The sequence below is a fragment of the Nannospalax galili genome, unplaced genomic scaffold (genome assembly GCF_000622305.1).
Source record: "Nannospalax galili isolate Female #2095 unplaced genomic scaffold, S.galili_v1.0 scaffold540, whole genome shotgun sequence".
NCBI lineage: Eukaryota > Metazoa > Chordata > Mammalia > Rodentia > Spalacidae > Nannospalax > Nannospalax galili.
The window spans coordinates 2,821,593-2,846,007 of record NW_008348613.1 but is presented as its reverse complement, the minus strand read 5'-3'; the positions used below and the strand labels follow the sequence as shown (position 1 = coordinate 2,846,007).

At 35.4% G+C, this 24,415-nt stretch overlaps 1 protein-coding gene across 1 annotated transcript in view; it reads right to left on the bottom strand.

Moving 5' to 3' along the window:
• The window catches only part of Slc4a10 (solute carrier family 4 member 10), a gene marked incomplete in the record, with an annotated part of 363,623 nt that overhangs the window by 12,096 nt on the left and 327,112 nt on the right, over positions 1-24,415 (bottom strand). The window contains 4 exon segments of the mRNA XM_008845753.2: positions 8,623-8,745; positions 9,469-9,642; positions 15,882-15,950; positions 17,142-17,393. Of these exon segments, the coding sequence (XP_008843975.1) occupies positions 8,623-8,745; positions 9,469-9,642; positions 15,882-15,950; positions 17,142-17,393 (618 nt within the window).

Sequence of the window (24,415 nt, the reverse complement as noted above, 5' to 3'; positions counted from 1 at the left end):
TTGTGTCCTGACCCTGAGAAAACTTCCTGTTTATGAGGTGGAAACACTTTCAGCAGCATTCTCAGATTAGGCTCTAGTCTTTCAAATGAATTTGCATTTTCACCAAGATGGAGCCTTCAGTGAGTGAAGTCTTGCCTTCAAAGTAGGTTTCCTAGTGTCCCCGTGCACAGCACAAGGTTTCTTTTTAATGGTGCTAGTCTCTAATGATTCTAGCTACCTTATCAGAAACAGCCTTGTGTGTAACTTGACACTCACTTCTTTCCTGACCAACTGTACTTTTTCATTATCTTTCTGTCCCAATTGTTGCTCTCTAACCCTAACCCTAACCCTAACCCTAACCCTAACCCTAACCCTAACCCTAACCTGAATAAGAGTAATACACAGTAACCATGACTCAACCTGAATGCCTGTTTTGTATTTCCTCAAAACAGTTTAGCCCCTTACTTTTGAACTCAGCCTCTCTGAAGTTCCCAGAACGCAGGAAGCCTAAACTTTAAAAAGTCAGATTATTTGACAGAATATGACATGAATGGCCTCTAGTCCAGCTGGAGTCCTTGCTCCCTTCTGAAGCCTGATGAGTTGGATGGGATTCCACTGCCCACATTTCTGTCAGCATTCTGGTCTTCTGAACTTCCACCAGGATGACCCATTAAACTCTGTTTACAGTGTTCTTGGACTCTTCTAGGCCTAAGTTCCAAGTCTTCCAAATTCGTCCCACAAACCAGTGTCAAAGGTCTAACAACCACATGGTCAGGCTTATCATAGCAGCAAACTAATTTCTTGGTAACAAATTTCTGTATTAGTTACCCTTCTCATTATTATGAGTAAATACTTGACAAGAATCAGCTTAAAGGGAAGGGCACAGGGGCTTACAGTTAATAAGGGATACAGTCTATTACAGCAGGGAAAACATGGTGGCAGGAATGTGAGGCAACTGGTTACATTGCATCAACAGTCATGAAGCAGAATGTAGACCAGAAGTGAGGTCATGCTCTAAAACCTCAAGGCCCAATCCCAGTGCCCCTTTTCCTTCATTGAGGTTTCACTTCATAAAGATTCTATAATCTTCCAAAACAATGTCACTAGCTGGGGATCAAGCATTCAATCGCCCGAGCCTACAGAGACATTTTGTATTCAAACTGCAAGAGGACAATAAGTTGAAGTTATCCATTTAAGTCCAAGAAAAGCTAATTTGCAGCCTAGAATGAGATATACCAATTAGATAGTCAGTATATATGGGATAGAAAATATATACTGTAGGTTATTGCCATTGCCCTAGGTTGCCTCCAAGAGCTTGATAGGTACGATCCTATTGCTGAAGACACCACACACTTTAGACACAAGGCTAGAAGAAATTAAGCTGGAACTGATCTGGAAGCTTCCACCCTGAGGGTTAGCTCTCATAGTGCCAGAAGTTGCTATATAAGCAGCCAAGAGAAAAAAGCAATCATTAGTCCTCCCCAGATGTAAAGCCCATGAACCACAACAATGAATGTGCAGCAAACTATCTCTATTGGTACAGTAGTGGCACTTTTATCTTAGGGGTAATCAACAGCTGTCTAATTGGACTTAAGGCCTGCTCAATAGGAGGGAATTCATCCCTGGTGCTGTAAACTTAGCCAAATGCTCAGAGAGGTATAGCTGGAGAGGTCAAAGACCTCTTCTTATAGAGGAGAACCACAGATCCATAGATAAAGGGTAGTTCTTACCACTAATCAAAGAAGCTTCTTTTTGCAACAAATGGAGACTATTACGAAGTCCTACAACTGGTCAAAATGCAGAGAATGAGTAATCATTGGGTTCCCAGCCCTTGTTGGTACATCTACAATGCAATCCCTATACCTAAGACTTAGGGATCATCACTGAAGAGGGGATTATAAGAGCCACAGAATCAGGATGCCTGCTGCAAGATGGTATCATCTAGGCATGACAAGGAAGCTACATCCATGAAATCTCAACAGTATGGTTGCCTAAAGAATATCTGCATAATAACAATACTAGTGGACATGTCAATTTGAATGGAAGAAATTTCATAGGGTCTCACCACTAGATGAAGAGTTATAAGCAATCAGTGGCTGCTGAGGGAGCCAAAATCAGTTTTCCCCGGGTATGCTCTCCCTGATAGGTTATGTAATCCCGAGTAGTCTGTCCTAAACATGTGTACACACAACACCACTAAATAGACTCAGTGGATTATATGTGTGTTTATATAACAGTGATAAGCAAAGAGAGGTCAAAACATTGAGAGGTAATGGGGGAATGTGGGAAGAGTTGGAGCAGGGAGAGGAGGGGGTGGAAATGATATAAAAACAATAATCATGTATGAAATTCTCAAAAAACTAAAAGTATTGTTTTTTTTAAAACTTCATATGCATATCATGAAGCCAGGGGCAGAACATATGCCCCCTTTTAGGTAGAAAAGACTACTTCCTATATGAGAAAATGTATACAAAGAGAGACAAAAAGAAGTGGTCCAAAGCCTGTCTAAGCAAAATCAAGACGTAAGCAAAATGTAAATTTGTCCTTGGTTGCTCATTGGAAGATGACATACAGCACCTTTTCTGGTCAAACCAGAAAGATTTGATATTGTAAAATGCAAAACAAACTGAAGAGAACAACAGTGCAACCAGTGCTTACATTACCTGACAGCAAGGAAGGCAGGCCTGCTAGTCAATCTAGCAGAAAAAAATGGGACCATTTGTGAACAAACAAAGCTTTGTGAACAATCATTTTTAACTCGATGATTTTCCACTTTTCTCTCAAATTGCTTTCAATAATTATTTTGCATTCTGTGGCTTGTTAGTATGTGTGGGCTTTATACTAGTCATAATTCTATCCAAACAAAAACTCGTCACCTCTAAAGATAGCACTTCCAAGCCATGCCTATCTGAAGTGAAGGGTGGCAGAGCAGCAGCTGCCTTCAGTGCCAGAAGGGAGCTGGGTGGGCCTGGGAGCAGGAACAGAGGGCCGGCTGCAACCTAAGCAGCACTGTGACGGAGCCAGAAAATTAGACTTTCCAAGGAAGAGCAATCAAACCAGGCACAGTCATCACAATCGTCACAACCTTGGTTACCTCAATCAGGCAAGAAGGTAGAGATTGCATAAATCTAACACAATTTCCATTTAGGCACTTCATTTATATAGGATCCATCAAAAGTATGCTGAGTCACATGATGGAACCCAGGGGTAACATGTTAAAGGCATTTCCCCAAGAGCATTTGAGGGGTGTTGGCAATTTGACTACAGAAATATTTATGCTGAGACTTAAAGACCATTTTTTAATTAAGATAGTCATCAAAGCAATTTGTAAATATAAAATAAGTGAAAAATAACTAATACCATGACCAGTAAAAGCAGGATATTTGACACGTAGAATAGGAATCTGCTCAGCAGCACTCAGGCATTGATTGAGCAGTTATTATGCTCTAGGCACATAGTGAGCAACAATAATAGAGGAGCTACTAATTATGTCATATACTGAAATAATCCACATGATCTGCATAGCAGGTAGCCTGTAAGGTGCTGAGCAACAACAATGAAAAGAAATATGTAAACTTTTCTCTCAAAGCATCACCATGACAATGATAGTAATAGGTAGAAAGAAATAATGTGGGACAAGCATAAAAGAAGGAAATAAAGAAGATGTGTTTCTATGAAAGTGAGAAACCAGCTTCATTAGAGCCAAAGGCCTATGCTGAATTGAAATAGGAAACACAATTAGAGCCAAATTCTAGTGTATTTTGATAAATTGAGTGATATTTGTGTAGGTATATGCATATATATATTAAACTACATAATGAGTCTGAACTTTATTCTGTAACGGTATAAAATTATAATTATATGTCATAGTATCTAATATATGCTTTGTCCTTTACTACCTTTAGTAAAATAGGTAACTTCTATTACTATATTCATTTTTTTTCAAAGTCTGTATTTATATAGAAGCTCGCTAAAAAAAATCTCAAACTATAAACAGTAACAGAGAGTCAGTGTTAACAAAGATGCTTAGTATATAGAGAAAGAAAATACTTAGCAATTTTGTAATTCATGTTTCTTAGGAAATGGGAGGAGCTTCAGAAGTCATGTTCAACACTTCATTTTACTGAAGATGCAAATAAGGCCTACAGAATATAAGAAGCGTCTAGACATCTTCTTTTCCCAACTACTAATAGAACAGATGCTGAAAATATTGCATATATACATAATTTGAAAGCTACAAATGCTTATTTTAAGAAATATTATTTCTTATTTCCAACAGATTAGCGTTGATACATAAAACTATTCATTCAAGAATAAAAGCTTAGGGGCTGGGAGATGGCTCAGCAGTTAATAGCACTGGCTGCTCTTTCATGCAGAGAATCCAAATTCAGTTCCCAGCACCCTCATGACAACTTACAACCATCTCTAATTCTAGTTCCGGGGGATCTGATGCCCTCTTCCAGTTTTTACAGGCACTGTATGCACATGGTGCACATACATGCCAGCAAAATACTCATACACATAAAATGAAAATACATATATATATACATATGAAGTAAAATCCTTTAAAAGAAATAATAAAAGCTTCAAAGGAAAAAAGTCAAGTGGGGTACATAGATTTAATATAAATACAAGGAGGCATCCTAAATTCATCATTAGAACCATTGATTCGGCATCTTAATTTGTTTACATTTATTTATTATTTATCATTTATTTATTACTTCATGTGTGTGTTGTGGTGTACATGTGGAGGTCAGAGGACAACTTGTGAGTGTCAGTTCTTTCCTCTACCCTTTTGGCTCTAGGAATCAAACAGTGATTGTCAAGCTTGGCAGCAAGCACCTTTACCCGATAAGCCATCTCACCAGTCCTGATTCAGTATCTTTAAGTGACTATAAATTATAAGTACAAAAATCCTGATACAGTAATCTTGTATTTAGAATTTTGTCATGTTATAGAGATTCAGATTTTGTGATTCTAGTAAAAGGCATATTTCAAATGATATCTTATCAAAATCACCTGGAGATCTCATTAAGACAAATTGCTGGGTCTAATTCCCAGAATTTCGATATAATTGGCCAAAAGATTTGGAGTCTAAAAAGTTGCCAGGTGTTGGCAGGTACAGATGAGGTCCAGGAACTACACTTGCTGCTTCAGGAGACAGGATATGCTTGTCCCACCTTACAATTCAATTAGAAAAGACATTTATCTGTGTTAGTAATTAGGCTGTGCTTCCTAAATCCACAGCCAATTCTTACCTTTCTCAGAAGTAAACCACTCTGTAATTTGTTTAATTGTGCTTATGTTTAAATTTTTTTCTTGGATTTTTTTCTTGATCATAAGGCCCCGCTTGCCTTCTTGTTTTCTTCTGCAGTGTATATATGAGTGAACCCTCAGTAATGAGGAAAACATAGATATGAGCACCTCCACAGCTTTAATGCCAGGATTTACCTAACATCAGCACCCTTGCTGTTGACCAAGACCAAACATTCTGCTGGAGTTTTCTGAGTTCAGCAGCAGTCCTTTTGTCAAGTGTATACAATGTCCTAGAGAATACTTAAGTAGGAAGGAAGGCATGTTGGTACTCTGAGCACATTTGGACATCCAGAATTTGATTCTGCACTCTTCCCTTTACACAGAGCAATGTGCAAAATGTCAGGGTTCCAATATTCATTTCTACCCTGATTATAATCCTTTCTTTCTAAAAACTGAAGCATATGCGTATGCATATGCATGAAGTACATGAAAATTTGGAACAGAAGCTCTGCGACCTTGGACTGGCCTGTGTAGCTATTTATTCTGCTTAACTCATTATTGAATTTTAAGGTCAAATGAATGTTTTCTCGGTGCCGTAAGACCAGAAATGGGCTACTGATAGGAAAACCCAGGAGGACAAAGGTACAAGCTTGTAACTATCATCAAAAGGACTAGAGGTGAGCTCACTTTAAATTCAAGTCTCGGGGAGCTGAGACATTTCTGCTGTTTATCATCTTGCCAGATCATGATCAAAGTTCCTCAATTAATTTGAACAATTGCAAAAATGTAGTATTTCTGAAGAACTTGTCCTTTTTCACTTTAATGTACAATTTTTTGGAGGAATGAACTTTGGTAAAAGATGCTACAGTAAGATCATATTCTTTAGGACTGTTCATGGGTTTGAGGAAATAAAATATCAAAATCTGGGCCCCCAAGTAGAAAATCAGTCCTAGATTTGAGTTTTAGGGTCATTCTCCAAGTGTCCTCTCCCTCTACTAACCCCACTCTTCCAATGCTGATTCCAAGCAGAGCACAAACATTTTTACACATCCTTTCCTCTCTCCAGTTCATTGGAATATTGTCTGTCTTTGCACTAATTAGACTATACTTTAATGTCCAAATAAAGATTATTTCTTGACTGCATTATTGGTTTTCTTATTTCTTTCCATGTAGTTAGTATCATATGAAAGCATCATCATCACATTCTACGTGGGATTTTAAGGACCTCTAAACTCGTCTGTAGCTGTATTAGAAGGTTCTTTTTTCCCCTCTCTTATATTTAGAACTGAAGGATTCAGCTACAAAATTGCCCCAGTAAATCTTCACTTTATTTTTATGTCTTTTCAGAAAGAACAAGTTCTAGAAACTTTATTAATATTCAGCTACTGATAAAATCCTTACTTTAAAAATCATAAAACAGTAAACTGCGCTGGAGTACAGCTGGGTGTAATGCAAAAGTTATAAACTCTTTATACAAGGTCTCTATGGGATTAATAGATTCCATAATGCAACTATCATACATCTGTCACACAAACATGGCACTATAAGTGGTTCTGGAAAATCGCAATGGTTAATTCTATTAGTAATAATCATATCTCAGGTAAAAGCTCATTGGTTGGATAACACTGTGCAAAGTTGTAATAGCTAATTTTGAAACATTTATGGTTGCTGTCAACTTGTTCCTAAAATTTTATAAATGAATGGATGAAAAATCTAAAATTTTATACCTCTAAGAATAGGAAAAGTATCATAGACAATGTAGTAGACTACATAGCATTTTCCTTTGGAGCTTCCTAAAAATTAGGAGGAAAAAAATTCTAAGAACGTTTCATGGTATGAGTGGTGTCAGGAGAATGTTGTGAGAAGGATGGTTACATAGGGATGAGGATACTGCTACCTTTTTACACCAGAAACAGTAAAGACCAGAGAGAAAAGCATGACAAGAAAAAAGTAATGTATATTTTACTACATGAGTGAATTTAGTGCTATAAATATCAGGAAAGGAAGGAGTTCATAGCAAATAAATTTTGTCTTCAAAACTACTTCCTTGAAAGATTTATACCTTGGAAAAATTTCAGTATGATTAATTTTTATTTCATCAAGTATGGATAGTTGAAGCATTATTTTAGAAAGGTCTCCAATACTTAGATGAATACAGCAAACAGAAAAGTGAACTAATAACAGTTTTAAAATATTATAATGTTACATTAATATTGCTAAAAGTATGATTCTGTATCTGCCTTCTACAAAGTTTTGGAAAGTTGAAACATTCATACAGAAACAAGATGCAGCATCATGATCTGTCTCTAAGTGTGGATTTCTATTTTCTGCAGTAGAGTACCATGGAAAAAGAAAGGAATTGGCAATTGCATGTTACATAACCATGTTTGTAGAATATTTTCAACAGACACTTCATGAGATTTGTGGTATAATTTGGCCTATATAAATGACTGAGCAAATTTAATACCCCTTTCATGCTTATAAATGAATTCCCCAAAGGAAAGAAAAAATATATCCTGAGGAAATACTCTATAGAAAAGAAACAATGCATTTACTGACCACCTGTAGAAACATGAAAAATAGAAAGAACAGTGCACAATTCTCATAAACTGTTTCCTTTACATTTCATTTCTACACTGAAATTTTGTTTTATGTTCTATAATCTATAATCTTTGGGCTCAGTCATTCTGTTAAAATGTTGTTATGGCTCTTTTTCATTTATAATCTTTATCTTTTTATATACTTTTAAAATGGCATGATTAAATAGCCTTTAAATAGATACAGGCTAAGATGTAAACTTTATATATGCCATAAAACTTAAAAATAGTTTTACCCTATGTACAGAATAAAATAAATCAGTAGTAGTCTGTGAAAATAACAAAAACTCAAATATTCCCAAACATTTTTTCAACCTTAAATCACTTTAGAAGCAAATCAGTTCATGTGTTAAGTATTTTGTCTATTTTAAGAATGATTTGATTTTCACTCAAATATTTTGGTTAAAATCTTGTTCACTAGAAAAATTCCAACAGTAACATGCCACTTTATTTCTTCTTCTCTCACATTCTATTAAAAAAACAATCATTATACTAACATAACTCAGAAAGAGTTAAGCATTGGCAATTTTCTGCACCCGTGAGTAAGGAATCCAAAAAGTATGAGTAACTGAATGCGGGTGTTTCATGCTTCAGGAAGCATTGGTTTCCCTCACGTAAGTGATCTCTATCTTTTCCTCCTATCTCCATTTTTTTAAAGATTGAATTCCCAAGTCAGCCTACCTATTATTGTTAATAATCAATGTTTAATGACAAATATAACAACATACTTTTGAAAAGAGCTATTGCTGTGTTTATTCTTATATAAAACATCCATTTTATTCTGACTTACTTCTTTTTCAGCATCTTCAAGTTTCTTTTTCTTACTCTCAGGCATTAAATCATCCAGCCAGCTGAGTTCTCGTTTGGTAAATAAGAAGTCCATTAACTTTCTTACAAATACCAGGGCTAACACCTGAAGAATATAATAAAATTGCTTAAATTGGAAAACAATTGAAACAGGGCATAGAGATTTGCTTGTTTATGTTTTGGTAGCAATGAGTCAGTTTGGATTAGGACTGATACTAAAAAAACTGAAATCGTATGTGCATAAAACATGGCCTGATCTTCCCACCATTTCCTTTTCTTATCATATCACCAGAATGAAATTAAAGATTTAACCCAGTGTTAAAGACATTTCAAAGAAGCTGTTTTTAAAACTACAAAATACATTAGACTATGCTTCCCTAAGTACATAGTTAAAAGTTTGAACTGTAAGTGAACATTAGATTATTATACATGCCAATAATTTTTATAATGTAATTCAAATTAATTATACTTTTCATGTATTTGAAATTAGTCTGAAGCATCCAGTTAATTTAATTTTTAAAATCCTCCTAGCTTCTTATATACGTTTGTGTATCTTCAAAGCTGAATTTTGAAAATTTGCATTTCCAATTCGGTTTCAATTAAGTTAATTCAGAATGACCAAAACAAAAGTGACACGAAATCAGTGAAGTGCATAATTTATTCAAACTCTGTTTCAGTCATTACTTTTGAGTATGGAAGTTTATACTAGGGTTTCCAGCAATTGTTCAAAGTGATTCAAGTGACTCTATTGCTGCAAATTTAGTTCGTGTGTTTCCAAAGAGACCCAAAAATCGGTGGAAGTAAAAATGAGTTAAGAGAAGTTTCATACCATCATAGGAAAGACAATAGCAGCTCTTGAAACTTTTATGATCCACAAAAGGCCAAGGCAACTCATCTGAATAACTGTGAAGAGGTGGACTTTTCGGAGTGGTACGTGCCTTAGGTATATAAAATCCGGCTGATGTTTTGCTGGCATCCAGAAGAGCCTTATTCTATCAAACAACTAAAAGATTAAACAGACTACATTGCATTTGCGAATGAGACAACAATAAAAGTAAGACAGACATTCAATATAATCCAAACAATTGGGTTCAAATGACATATCTATAAAAACTGAAGGACAATGGAACGGACACAAAATTCAGACTACAGTTTGATGAATATTACATGTTATCTTTTACATGAAAGTAGGCTATAGTTTAAAAGGGTTTAAATATAGTAAAGCCAATGTTACATTTTGCTACCTTGGGGACTACAGCCCTGAGAGGTGAAATAAAATCATCCTCTTTTAACTTGTCACACTATAATCTCTTCCTTTTGCCCCCAAATATTGGGCTTCCAGGGTTCCCACGCTCTGTACACTTCTTTCTCCCCTGGAGTGGTCCACCACCCCCATCGCTTCAGCTTTCCCATGCTAATGACTCCAAGGCCTGGCTTTCTGTCTCAGTTCTCTCCAAGTAGGCACACCCAGCTGCTACGAAGGGTGTCTTGGAACCCTGATCTTCTGATTTTGCCACTTTGATTGCCAACAAAGGTTTTGATGCTGTTTTTAGAAACACTTCTTAACTATAAAGATTTGACTTGTGTAAATTTTCATTGAGTGTTTTCCAGATAAACTTTGTTGACTTCTTTTTTTCTTTTATGCACTACTAAAAATCAGACCCAGGATCCCACACATTAAGCAAGTACCACTGAGCTACACTCCTCTTCTATGTATTTTTATTATACTTTATTATATTATTTTATTTGGGGAGCTAGAGAGAGGGCTTAGTCAACAAAGTGCCTCCTGTGAAAGCCTGAGGACCTAATTTCAGATCCTTGGCACCAATGAAAGACTGGACACATTGGCGTCCGTCTGTAAACCTAGGGATGGTGGGGCCTGAAACATGGGGATTACCTAAAGCTAGTCAGTCTAGCCAAGTCTGTGAGCTCCAAGTTCAGTGAGAGACCTTGTCTCAAAAATCAAGGCAGAAAGCAACTGAGGTAGTATTGATTTCTGACCTCCACACACATGCATACATACACACAAGCGTCTGTGTTTGCACTCTAACACATGCATACATGCATATACAAGCACACATATATACAATACATATACGAACGCACACATATTTGAAACAACTTGATTGATGTATCCATGTAATCGATGACTTATTTCTATTTAAATTTTGTCCTAAAGATAGATGTAATGATTTATGATTTTTTTTTTGTCTTCTTTGAGACAAGGTCTCACTGTAGCCCCAGCTGGCCTGGAACTCACTATGGAGACAAAGCTAGCCTCCATCTCACAAGATCCATCTGCCTCTGCCTCCTGAGTGCTGAGCCTGAAGGTGTGCACCACCATACTTGGCTGATTTAATTTTAATTAAATTTTATAGAATTTTACTTCAGCATATTTTACTTATGAACAAATTTTAATGCAATATTAGTTTTATTTTGTGTGAGTCACTTTAGGCTTAATTTAGGCTAAATTTTGTGGTTTACAATACGTCTAGAAAAAGGTGATTATTCAGTAAACAATAGTTTTAATCTCTGTTACTCACTATTCTACTTCATACAATTTTTATGTTAATATAACCTATGTATTTTCAAACACATATTAAAATTAACAGTATTTCTTAGCTACTCTAAGCATATAGTCAGCAATTATCAGCAAATATTCTAAACTTACTCTACTATACAGAGGGACAACTGTCAGCAGAATTGAAATGTTAAGGTCAAAACATCCTGTTTTGTCCAAACTTGATTTTACATATAATAGGATAGCAAACAAGACCCAATCTATCTATTATTCCTTCTATGTTCTCTGTTTATGGCTTGGTACAATTATTTTTTCTTCAGCTATGTAAACCAGGGTCACATGTCAATCATTTCATCCACTGTACAATATTCATTCATATATCTTCCAAAGATATTGATTGAAACCTGTAAGAGCACTGCTGAACTCATCATTCTTGGCTCATCACTCTTCATTGCGTGTGTGTGTGTGTGTGTGTGTGCATGTATGTGCATTTGTGTATGTGTGTGTGTGTGTGCATGTGCGCATAGCGTGTGTCTTTTCTACTTTCTAGCTCTTAAAGTTGGAAGTCATTAAACCGACACAATTTTGTTCATGGTGAAAGAACAGCAAAGAAATAAAATCTTTTAGCTTGCAGCTGTCTGTTTCTATAGAATCTTCCCCAGCCATCATTTCTCCGTTTATGAAGCTGTTATTGCATAAGTGTACTTCAGTGAGTGGCTGCTTCAATTGTTATTGTTTAAGTGGCACATTTGCTTTACTTTGGATTCCTGAAATGTTGGAATGAATATAGATGTGGTTATATATTTGAATACAGAAACAGCATTCATGAGAACATTGTGATCTGTTTTTTCTGCCATATTTCACAGTGAGAAGCCTACATAGTAAGTTCCTTAACACTGCCAAAAAGTCAGGTGACATATAGATTCCTCCAACTTACATGATAACAAAGTATCATGCTCTTTGAGATATTTAACATAGATATCTAACATGTGTTTAACTATTACTGCCCCAGAAATAACAATCATGATAAATCTATTCTGTTTTACATTCAGCTTTCATCATGTTCCAACAGCAATACATCATTTCCCCACCTAGTTAGCTACAAATCCCAGCAGGAATTTCAACTACTGGGCTTGGAGCCCTGATATCAGTGTGAGAGCATGTTTTCAACATGGGTCCTGGCTTTCTATTTCATTAATGTTATTTAAAATTCATTATTTTTAACCTGTGGACTTTGATATTTTCTCCTATTTCATTTGAGTCACATCCCAAATCATACTCAAACTTGACATTCTTGTTTAATTCTAAACCACATGGATATAAAATCAAGTGAGTAGAATTAGGATAAAATCTGTTGAAAACTCTCAGAATGATTTTACTCTGCTTCTTAAATTTCTATTGCTGTATTTATGTGAGCCTAGGGCCTAATATTAAATACTTTTCACTTGCAGTTGAAATTAGTACTTGTTGGAACTTTTGCTAAAAGCAAAAATAAAACATAAAACAAAACAAAGAAATAGCAAAGCAAATAAATGAAATTTCCCTGGTACTCTTCACTAACAGTCTTACCAAAATAAACCTAGAAAAACATTTTTCATAGATAAAACTTAAAAACTGATTTTAAAAAATCATATTTGACTAAAATTTTAGACACGTAACAGTTCTCAGTCATCCCCTCTCCCTAGTTTGCTTGAACTGGTGTTGAGATGAACAGAGGCACAGTGTCTCTGTATTTTACATGTTCTGGTATCTAACAATGGCTTCACACTGAACTTCTACCTCAGTTCTGACTCCAAACACTGTCCCAAGTCCTGAATGCTGCCTCTCCCAAAGCCAGAAGCCGGTAGGGTTTTCCGTCAGGATTAGAGACTGTGCTTCCTGCTTCCCAGTTAGATCATTGTTCTGTACGTTTTGATCATAAATAAGACTAGGTACAGCATAGTAAAAGCTACACTTTACATATTTTTAGTTGTAAAAGATCTACACAATAAATAGACCTCATATTTAATCTTTATCAAGAACACTAAAGTGTTTTGGCTGAATAGTATTGTTATAAATTCAAAAGTGCATTTAAGTAGAAGTCTGTATTCATTTCGTAAGGCTGTATAAGTAATTAGCACAGCATTTTGATTCAATGCAATAAAAACGTATTGCCACAGTGGTGGGAGGCCAGAAGTCCAAAACCAAGAGCTTGGCTGGACCAAGAGCCCTCTTCAGGCCCAAGGAGAGAAAACTTTTCAGCTCTTGCTGACTTCAGGTATCTTTGGCTTGTGGCAGCAAGAGGTCAGTCTTTATCTCTATCCTGACATGGCTTTTTAACCTGTCTTTAAGTGCTCTTCTGTTGAGGTTAAAATCTAAATGTCCCCACAACAGGCTCATATTCTGAGCACTTGATCCCCAGTGGTGGATCCCCCTTGGAGATTGTAGAACTTTTAGTGGGTGGAGCCTGCCCTTGAAAGTTACAGCCAGATCCTGGATCACTTTCTACAGTCTGCTTTCTGGTCTGCTGCCATGTGACCAACCACTACTCCGTGTTATTCTACCATGCCTTCCTGCTATGAGGGATCGAAATCCCTTGAAACCATGAGCCAAAATAAATCTTTCCTCTCTTAAGTTGTTTCTGTCAGTGTTTTTTATTTTTGGTTTGTTTTGTTTTTGTTGTAATTACACAAAGTAATTTTGAGGGAACACTCATTAGTCAACTTGTAACATCCTAAAAGAAATTAACAGGAAGAATTTGCTAATAGTTCTCTGGAGATTTAGAATATGCTCACGGAGGATTTTAATATATCTGCAACCTTTTTGATCTTCAAAAGATGAGGTCTAACTTTCCTCCTCTTTTACAAAACTTAGATTTAATGACTCACTTCTGACAAACAGAAGAAGAGAAACACTGACATAACCACATGTAATTTTGGAAAACAAACCAAAAGTCTTTATAACTTTATCCATACCCTCTCTGTCTTCTCCTCTCTTACACACACACACACACACACACACACACACACACACACACACACCAAAAAAAATTTATATTGCTCATCTGAGGAAATTGGCTTCCATGTGAGCACATGAAAGTATGGAGTCGCACTTGTGGCAAAAATCTGAAGCCTCCTACTAACAAGTATGGAAAAGATAATGATGCCTATTGCCTACAATTCTGTAATAAGCTATATTGCTGGTCCTCCACTCTATCAAGTCTTCAGATGCTGGCAACTGTTGTCCACATCATGACAACATGATGTGGTAATATTTTGAGGTAATATTTTGAGCCAGAACCACCCGGTTAATTCACTCCCAGATTCATGACTATCATAACTCTCATTCTAATGAAGAATTCTTGTTTTAAGCTATTTAAACTATGTAGCAATATTTTAGGCTGCAATAGAAAACTAAAGAAACACCTAAATACTTATATAAGCAGTATTTAAGTGCACAGTTTCCTTTACATTTGAAAGTGCCTTACCTTATGCCTTTGTTTTGGTTTAATTTTTAAAACAATTCTATTGTGTAATTGTAATAGAATAAAAACAAACATCAATGAAAAAGAAAATTAACCAGGCTTTCACTCTTTGCAGAAATTATGTTTATTTTTCCACCTTGATTTTTTAATCCAGATCAAGCTAATGCTTTATAAATGTGTGGTAGGTTTTATTCCCCCCTTTGTACAATAAGTACTTTTACCATGTTTCTTTGGTGATCATTATCATCATGAATTTTCAATGAATGTGCTTAATTATTTTAATGCTATTGGGTAATTGGGCTGTTTCCAAAGTTTTAGCATTATGTGTTATAATGAACATTTTTTAAACAGATTATTTCTGTTTTTCATGAGGCATTTTTCTATTGTCATGAATAGATGTCCATAAATATGGTTTGATAGAGCATCAATGGTTGTTTTACATATATATATATATACATATGTATATATAATGTACTTCATTTTCTAAAAGAATGGTAGTAAAAGTTAAGCATTCAGTGTTAATATATTTATGGTAAATACAAATATTTTAAGGGCTAGGAATATAGCTCAAGTGGTAAAGTGCTTGCCTTGCAAGGCATAAAGACTTGAGGTAGATCCTCAGAGGCCACATTAAAAAGCCAGGCATAGTGATGCACTGTATGCTGGTAATCCCAGTGCTGGGAAAGCAGAGACAGATAAATCCCTGTGGTTCATGGGCCACTCAGACTAACCTAGTCAGTGAGTTCCAGGCCAGTGAGAGGTCCATGTCACAAAAACAAGGTGGATAGCTCCTAAGGAACAACATCCAAGGTTGTCTTCTAGCCTCCACACACAAGCACAACCCATATACATGAAAACACACACGCACACACGCGCGCACTTTAGGCTCTGCACTCAACTGAAAGTCATGTGTCAACATGTCTGGGCCTCAGTTCTCTCCCAAATAGTTTCTATTCTAATTCACAGGTAAATTATTAGAACTTACTTTGGATGCTCTGAGACCACACACACACACACACACACACACACACACACACAGAGTCATTCAAGATTATACATCTTTGGGAGTAGAGAGGTAGCTCCATGATAGGGTGCTTGCCTAACAGAGGATCTTTAACTTCTGCAATTCTGGTCAGTTTGATGAAATTTAGGTGTGGTCTCAAAGTCTCTCCTCAGTTGATACCTTTTTCAACTGTCATATAACTCAGCATCCAGACCTTATACCACAGATATACTTGTAGGATTGAAAGTAATTTACCTGAATTCCCTTTAAAGATGAAGCACCCATGTAAAGAAACACTCCATATAACACTGGCATGGGAATAAACTATAAAAGAGCAATGAAGGAAACAACACACATTATTTATCAATACGTGGTCATTCAATTTTGTACTTAGAAAATAAAAAAAAAAAACAGGTAAAAGAATTTTAGAAGCAATTATAGTACAGAACCACAAGACATAGTTTCAAATTCTACCTTAGCATCGTTTTTTGTTTTTGTTTTTGTTTTTTTTCTGTATAACATTAAACAAGTTAAGCTGCCTGGATCTTAGTTCTTAATATCTAAAAAGACATTATAGCAATGGGATAGTTATAAAGTATTAAAGGTATCTGTAAGAATCACATGATACATGATAAACAGTGATATAAACTATTATTGTGTCAAAATAAATATGAACTATTATACTATTTAGTTTAAATTTTATTTCAGAACAGCAAGATATTTAAATTAATGGTGAAGAATGAAGCTTACTTTTAAAATGGAGTTCTTAAGTATGGCAGATATTTGTAAATGTGCAGATTGTTCAAATCTCTTTTATTTGGAAAGATCATTCTTATTCTACATAAAAATTACTTATATTACAAATATACTTGTTTCAATGATTACATACAAGGAGCTGTGTAAATTATTAAATGATTCAATTAATATTTTAAATTATTGGCAACCAAAATGAGTGATAATTTATAATGCAAATAACACACCATTGGAATACCTGCCAGAATTGCACAGCAAAACAATCACTCTTTACTGTTATTCATAATAAATTCAATAATTTTAAGTGTGAAAAATACTTATATGCATTGATGGTGCACAAGTAGTGTTCACACAGAGCCTTCCAAACATAAAGCTGCCACATAACCCTGCCGTTTGTCATGTCTGCATTGCTACTTACAGCTAATAATATTCAAGCTGTCTGAGCCCCCAAATTAAAAACTTAAACATAGTAGGTCTGCAGTGAATTCAGGCTACAAGTAAGTCAGAAAGAGTTACTTTTTCCCATAGCTTGAAAGCACACATCACATTTCACTTTTCCAGTATATATTTTCATTTAAGATTCTAAAACACAAGACAAAATTTTAATCTTTTAGATGAAAGAATTATAAAAAATATGGTAAAAAATACCACTTTCATCTCAGGCCACACAATATTTACTAATTTATGCCTTAACTCAAAATGAAAAATTTAAACATACATATATTTATTTTATCTCAAATTTGAAAGGGATGATTTCTTTACCTTCAGAATACTGGTCATAAAGACTGATGAACCCATAAGAATAAAAATCATAAGCCCAGTAACCCTTTGTTCTCGAATGCCGAGAAATTTGGGTTGTTCTCCTGGAGCTGAGCATTCTGATTCCAGTTTCAGGCTGTTGACATGTGTGATGGAGAGGACAGTGGCAGCCACAAACCACGGCAGGCCCATGATGGAGCACACCCCAAGCATGACAGCCACCATTAACAGATCCAGGTGATACCCACAACCTTTCTGTTAAAAAAATATGAAAGAAAGGAAAGGAACTGTGTCAACAATACAGCTAAGATGACTTGATTGTGAAGAGAAACCACTTCCTGACAACACTGGAGAGGCCCCCTCATATCTGATTCCCTGGAGATAAATTCTGAAATGCTGTTTCTAACAGTGCTCTCTTATTTCAGTGGGTAATATTTTATTGAGGAAAATATCATAGAGCCGAAGTTCCTTTATTCATTCTCAATTTTACCTCAGAACAGTGTGACTTTATTCTCAGTTTATTACCGCACTACAGAATCCAGCAACTCCTTGAAATGATAACATTTGTCTTTTCTGTCTTCTCATTACGCCACGATCACTATCCTCCAGGTATTGCAAAACTAAGTGCTTCCTAGAAGCAGGCAGGAAATGTGAGTGAGGAAAAACAGGTGCAAAGGATGTTCAGCGACTGCTTACTTGACAGGCTGATTAGGTCAGAGTTCTGAGGGAACTCAAAGGATGGGGAAGAGCACTACTACCCTCTCTTGCTGTCCCCTCTAAGTATAGAAAGTGCAAAACCTCAGAGGTAGCAAAAAGCTTGAATTACATTGTTTTCCAGTTCTTAAGTTTTTTAAAACTTATTTACACTCTTTAAGAATTTTTAATTAATTTATTGTTATTTTATGTGTATGAATATTTTATCTGCATGTACCATGTGCATGCAATGCCCATGGAGGCCAGAAGAGGGCATTGGATACCCTGGAACTTGACTTACAGATAGTTGTTAATTGCCATGTGGGTGCTGGGATATAAATCTCGGTCCTCAGGAGGAGTAGTCAGTACTCTTTACTGCTGAGCCAACTCGTCAACCCCTACAGTTTTTATTTTTAATTTTTTAAAATACTACTACATGAGAGGCCATAAAATATAGAGATTAAGAGTGTATTTTCTGTGGGCTGGAGAGATGACATTGGCTGCATTTGCAGAGGACCCAGGTTTGATTCCCAGAACCCACATGGTGGCTAGTAACTGTCTGTAACTTCACTTCCAGGGGAATCAGATACCCTCTTCTGACCTCACGGGCATTGTATGACACGGGTGCACCTACATATAGGCTATACACTCATACACATAAATAAATAAAGAGTATATTTTCTGGAAACAGACTGCCTGGGATCAAATGCTGGCTCAAAAGACCTTGGGCAAATTATTTAACCTCTTGGGCCTTTTCCTTACCTGAAAGAAAGTGATAATGATAATAAAAGGCATCTGATTAAGCTGTGAGAATCGAATTATTTAATTCTAGAAATCACTGAGAATAACATGTGTTGTATGGTAAATGTTGGGGGCATGTTAGGTACCACTATATTAAAACCATATGCTTATTAAGGGGCAGATAATTTATATAATTTACCTGCATTTCCCATAGTTTTTAGCATAATTATTAGGTACAAGAAGCAATCACTACACATTAAAGACTGACATTTTTTCCTTTATTGAGACAATGCTTCACTATGTAGCCTTCGTAGCCTGGAATTCACTATGTAGTCCAGCCTGGTCTTGAACTCATGGGCCATCTGGTTACCTCTGCCTCCTGAGTAGACTGACTTTTAAAAAAAAAAAAAAAATCCTTAAAACACCTCTTAGAGTTCAATTTAATCATTGTAATTCTAGAATAAATAGAGCCATTAAATTTGGACTGATCATGAGCATAACTACCAGAAGAGATCTGGAAAATGGGAGGATAATCATCCTGGTATCGGCATAACCAAAAATGCATAAGAAAAAACCCTTTTGCAAACCATTTGCAAGATAGAGCTTTATAACATAGAACTCACATTTTGATGTTGTTAAGGAACAATGCCTTAAGCAATTACAAAAGTGTTTAGTCCTAGGGACTATGAGTTAGAATCTAGTTAATTAAATTCCTACCTTTGAGGGAGTTCAGTGCAATTGTGTCCCTGAACTCTTTTAAATTTATGGTACTTCTAAAAGCAATGGGCTCTATGGGAAGGACTGGGGCCACAAGATGAACATCAAAGGACAGAAGACAGAGACCTTGAGAGTCAGGGTTTTTTTGTTTTTTTTTTTTAGTTTTTGTTTTGTTTTGTTTTGTTTTGTTTTTTAGCACACTTTGAACTTTCTAAGCTTCCATGTTCACTCCAATTTAGTAATATGAAGAGAATCTTCCTCCTAACAGTGACTTCCTGTTGCTCTTACTGTTTTAAAAACATGATATGGATGAAAAGAGTGCCATTTTGGACTTCTGGAAGTTGTCAAGATAAATTATTTCTGATACAATAATTTTCATTTCAGAACTTAGAGCTCTAGGTGAAATGCAATTTATTAAATACGAATTAAATACAAACATGTAAGGAAAATGAAAATATGATTTCCCTTAATTATGTTCTATAACAATAGGAACAGTTTGGCTTAATGCAAATCAAAGGAAATAAAGCAGCTTTGACACTTCCGCTAATTAATCAGCAGCCTTCTTCTTGCCTCTCCTCTAAAATGCTTATAAAGCTTGGTCTTTGCAACCAAATTCTTAGCTGGTTAGGCATGCCAGCCAAAGGGAAGTATCCCTTTGTCAGAGAGAGAACTCTGCACCTTGTAACATATTTCTGTAGATTTTTTTCTCAAATAGAGACAGAAATGTAGCTTTTATTCTCACTTTCATCCTTGAATCATGGGAAATGGACATATGGGAGGAAAAGGGAGCATAGCAACAGGTGATGCTACACCAGACCCCACTAAAACCAACATGCAGCAAGACAAGAGGCCAGCCAAGAGGACCATCTGATACCCAGATGCCACTGCTGAAAAAATTCATTTCAAAGCTTGGCAGCAATTTCCTGCATCTGTCAAGTTAACCACATAAAAGACTATAGATTGACATGAAGAACCAGGCTGACAAAGAGGGCATAAAAGAACATATCAAATGCCATAATCATCAAGAGAATGTGATGCCAAATGAATGTTGCAAATGCATTCATTTACTCAAGTTATCTGGGATTGTATTGCTGTTTATTAAAAATGATGTCAAAAGAAGCCTGAACTGTCTACAGAAACATGTAGAAAATCCCTTAGTTGTAGCTTAACGGAAACTTTCTTTTCTACAAAATAATGTGTCTCCTTCCATGTTTAGCGAGTATGCCTTAAACAAAAAACAAGCTGTTTTTTAATGCTTTTAAAAGAAATTCAGTTAACCTATGCCTACCCCACTTCTCTAAGGAAAAATAAACAGATGCAGAAGAGTGCATGGGCTTATCTACAAATCAATATGTAGTATGTATGATCATTTTCCTGGTCATACTTTTATATTTGAGGCTATTTTCATGCTTGAGTGATCTAAAGGCCATTGGGGCATGCAGTGAGTGGGCATTTTGCTAAATTTGGACTCCTTCATTCTCAGGTACAGTTGCTTTTCCAGTGAGTTGGATTTTAGTCTATGCAGCTCAATACAACTTTATTGTATATGTGGTACCACAAAAGTATTTTTAAAAGCATTTTTATTGTCATGAAAAATATCTAAAACTGCTATTAGTTCTTGCAATGAGGTGAAGAAAAGATTTAAAAAATCTAAAGTATATTTGGACGAGATAGAAAATGAAATGAATTCTGGGATGACCTGAAGAGAGGATGTGGACTTAGGTACATGATACAGAGTGTATACAGAGCTTACACTGAAACTAAAGAACTGGACTCATTGAACAATTTTAAAGAATGTTCTAATCAAGGTAAAAGATTAGTTTTCAAGTTAGAAAAGTAAATTAGTAAAAATTAGAAATTTAGTTAATGTGTGGTTTGAGAATATACTCAAGAAACATCTTTTCATGAACTTGTAGTTCAAGCCAAGGCCATGAGACTTTCTAAACATTTCAGTGTGCAACAGGCAGAGAGAACAGCCAGAAAACCAGCTGCAACAAACAATAAAGTAGAGCTTCTAAAAAAATGGTATAGGCAAAAAGTAAAATTTCACTGTTGATAAACTATGACAAAATGGAGGTGGAGAACCTAATTTGAAAATATTTGAGTCCAAGGTGAAGTGTAGAGTGCTCTCACTAACACGTGGCCCACGATTGTCTGTTGGTCACTGTGTCCAGGGTGTTTGGGAGCAAAAATATTATCTTCTTAATTCTATACTGCTTTATTTATACAATAAAAGGTATTGTAATGTCTTTGTGTTTGTTTTAGTGACAAAGACATTAAAAATTTAGTTCCTCATTTCATCATATACATTCAAGTACTTTAAAGGGCCACTTAAAGAATGCTTTAATATATCTTAGCAATCCTGTACCAGATGGAAAGAAAGAAATTAAGGTATCAATTTGGGAAACTTTGCAAAGGCTGTAAATGCCAAAGGAATATTCTATACTTCCAGAAGGAGCAAGGGTATAGAATTGCTGAGAAAATAATACAAACCACAACAAATCTTCATTTATCCAAGTTTTTTTGCAATATCTTTCCCATAATATTTAGAAAAAATACCACTTAAACTAGTCTGACAGACTATATACATAGCCAAATTTGACAAACTCAGAGATATTTCTATCTGTTATTATAAAGGCTAAAATAGTCTGTTGAAAGGCCAACAACAACTTTTTCTCCAAAATTCTGCCAGTATTTTATTTCAATTTAAAACACAAATATAGGATGGTAATTCGAATTTGTACAGTCTATATGAATGCTCTTCATGATAATGTTCTTATATGGGAAAATACATGCTTAGGGCAGGTGCGTAGAATGCTAGCCTGTGAGTTCTAGTCCCACCAAAAAGAAAGAAAAAAGAAAAAATTTATACCTATGTGTAAATGAAAATGTAAATAATGTTATTTTAGATAATAAAATATAGCACTTTGACTTTTTTCCTTAACTTTTTTTTTTGAGACAGGGTCTCTCTGTAGCCCCAGCTGTCCTGGAACTCACTGTGTAGACCAGGCTGGCCTCGAACCCACAAAGATCCGCCTGCCTCCGCCTCCCAAGTGCTAGGATTAACGGTGTGCGTCACCACGCCTGGCTTTTTCCTTAACTTTAAAAAATATATATTTTATTTATTATTTTTATTTTATGTGTATGAGTGCATTGCCTACATGTATGTAAGTGCACCTGTGTCGTGCAATGCCGCGGTCAGAAGAGGGCATCAGATTCCCCTGGAACTCGAGTGAAGGATGGTTCATAGCCACCATGTGGGTGCTGAGAATCGAACCCAGGTCCTCTGCAAGAGCAGTCGGTGCTCTTAACCGCTGAGCCATCTCTCCAGCCCCTTTCCTTAACGTTTTAAAACTACCTGTTTTCTAAGCTAAATTCATATTTTACTTTGGAATCAGTAAAACAAAGATGCTTTTAATTAAAAAATCTTATCTAATATTAAATGTTTCCTAGATTTTAGAGAGTAGCAGGTTGACACAGTATGTAGCATAATGTTAAATTTCTTTCATAGAGCTATGTAACTAGCTCTGCTACATCAGCAATAAAGTTGGTAATGACATTTGCTTTGTAGAATGGTGATACTTTAAATTTTTAGCTATTCATATTAAATAATGAGGCTATTAAACTTGTAACCTGAAATTTGTATTTTGAGAAATAGTTTTGTAGATAGCTCAAAGGTTTCAATATCAAATCATCTAGGTTAATGGTGTTTTGGAGTCAATTTATATAGACTTATGATAGCCAATTATGGGATTGATTTTTTTTTTCCCCTAGCACACAGAATGATTTGCCTTTCTCCTTTCCTATTTGTATGCCTTTTACTTTATTCTCTTACCTAATTACGAAGGTTAAAACTTCTAGTTTGTTGAGTAAGGGTGATCAGAACAAATAGCCTCCCTTGTTTCTCATCTTAGAGAACACTTTCACTTCTTCATTTTTAGTATGATGTTGGCTGTGTATGTCATACGTAACCTTTATTTTTTTTTAACATCTGATCATTATAAACCTAAGTTTTTCAAGGAATATGAATTTTATTAAATGCTTTCTCTGCATCTGTTAAGATAAATGTATGAATAAAAATAAATAAACTTACCTCCCAGTTGATATCAAATGGGTTACTGAAATGGGCCATAGCTCAAATATTTGTACCAAGAAAATCAGCAACATTATAAATCAGTCTTTTTCACCTTTTTTATACAGAGAACTTGTTGTTATAATAATAACCAGATTATTAAACTACGTCAACACACCACTAGGTCTAGTTCCTAATTATTTTATTTTGTTTGGCTTTTTGAGACAGAGTTTCACTGTGTAGTATAAGGTGGCTTTGAACCTAAAGTGATTCTCCTGCCTCAGCTTCCCAAATGTTAGGATTACAAGTGTGATTCATGATACCTAGTATTCCTAGAATTTAGAGTATTTAAAAATATTTATGTTCAATAATTAAACATTTCATTTAATAAAAAACACAAACGAAGTGAAAAAAATTTTAATGTTCTTTTTAAATTATTTTTTTATTTTATGTGTATGAGTATCTTGCCTGCATGTATGTGAGTGCACCCATGTCATGCAATGCCGCAGAGGTCAGAAGAGGGATCCGGATTCCCCTGGAACTGGAGTTAAGGACAGTTTGTAGCGGCCATGTGGGTGCTGGGAATCAAACCCAGGTCCTTTGCAAGAGCAGCTATAATATATTTTATCTTATAACTAGTACAGTTATAAATTATATGATGCATGATTTCTGATGCTTTGGAAATGTTTTTGCATTTAAAGAAACATGCACAGATAGCTGCCAATTACTCCATGTCATCAGAACAGAATGTACCCGCCATTTTACAGGACTTGATTCTAATTATTTTTAACCATTCAACATTTCATTGATTTGCAAGAGCAGTCAGTGTTCTTAACCGCTGAGCCATCTCTCCAGTCCCAGAAATAAAAAATTTTTAAAGAGGTTTGGAGCATCTTAAATTACTTTCTCATAAGAAAATAAGGAATACGCTTTAGGATGGATGTATATTTCCTCTAATATATATCCTAAAATATATCCTAAGATTAATTACAAGTAATTGTGCTTTTTATATCTATACCATTACCATATCAATCAAATAGTTTAGTCAGATATT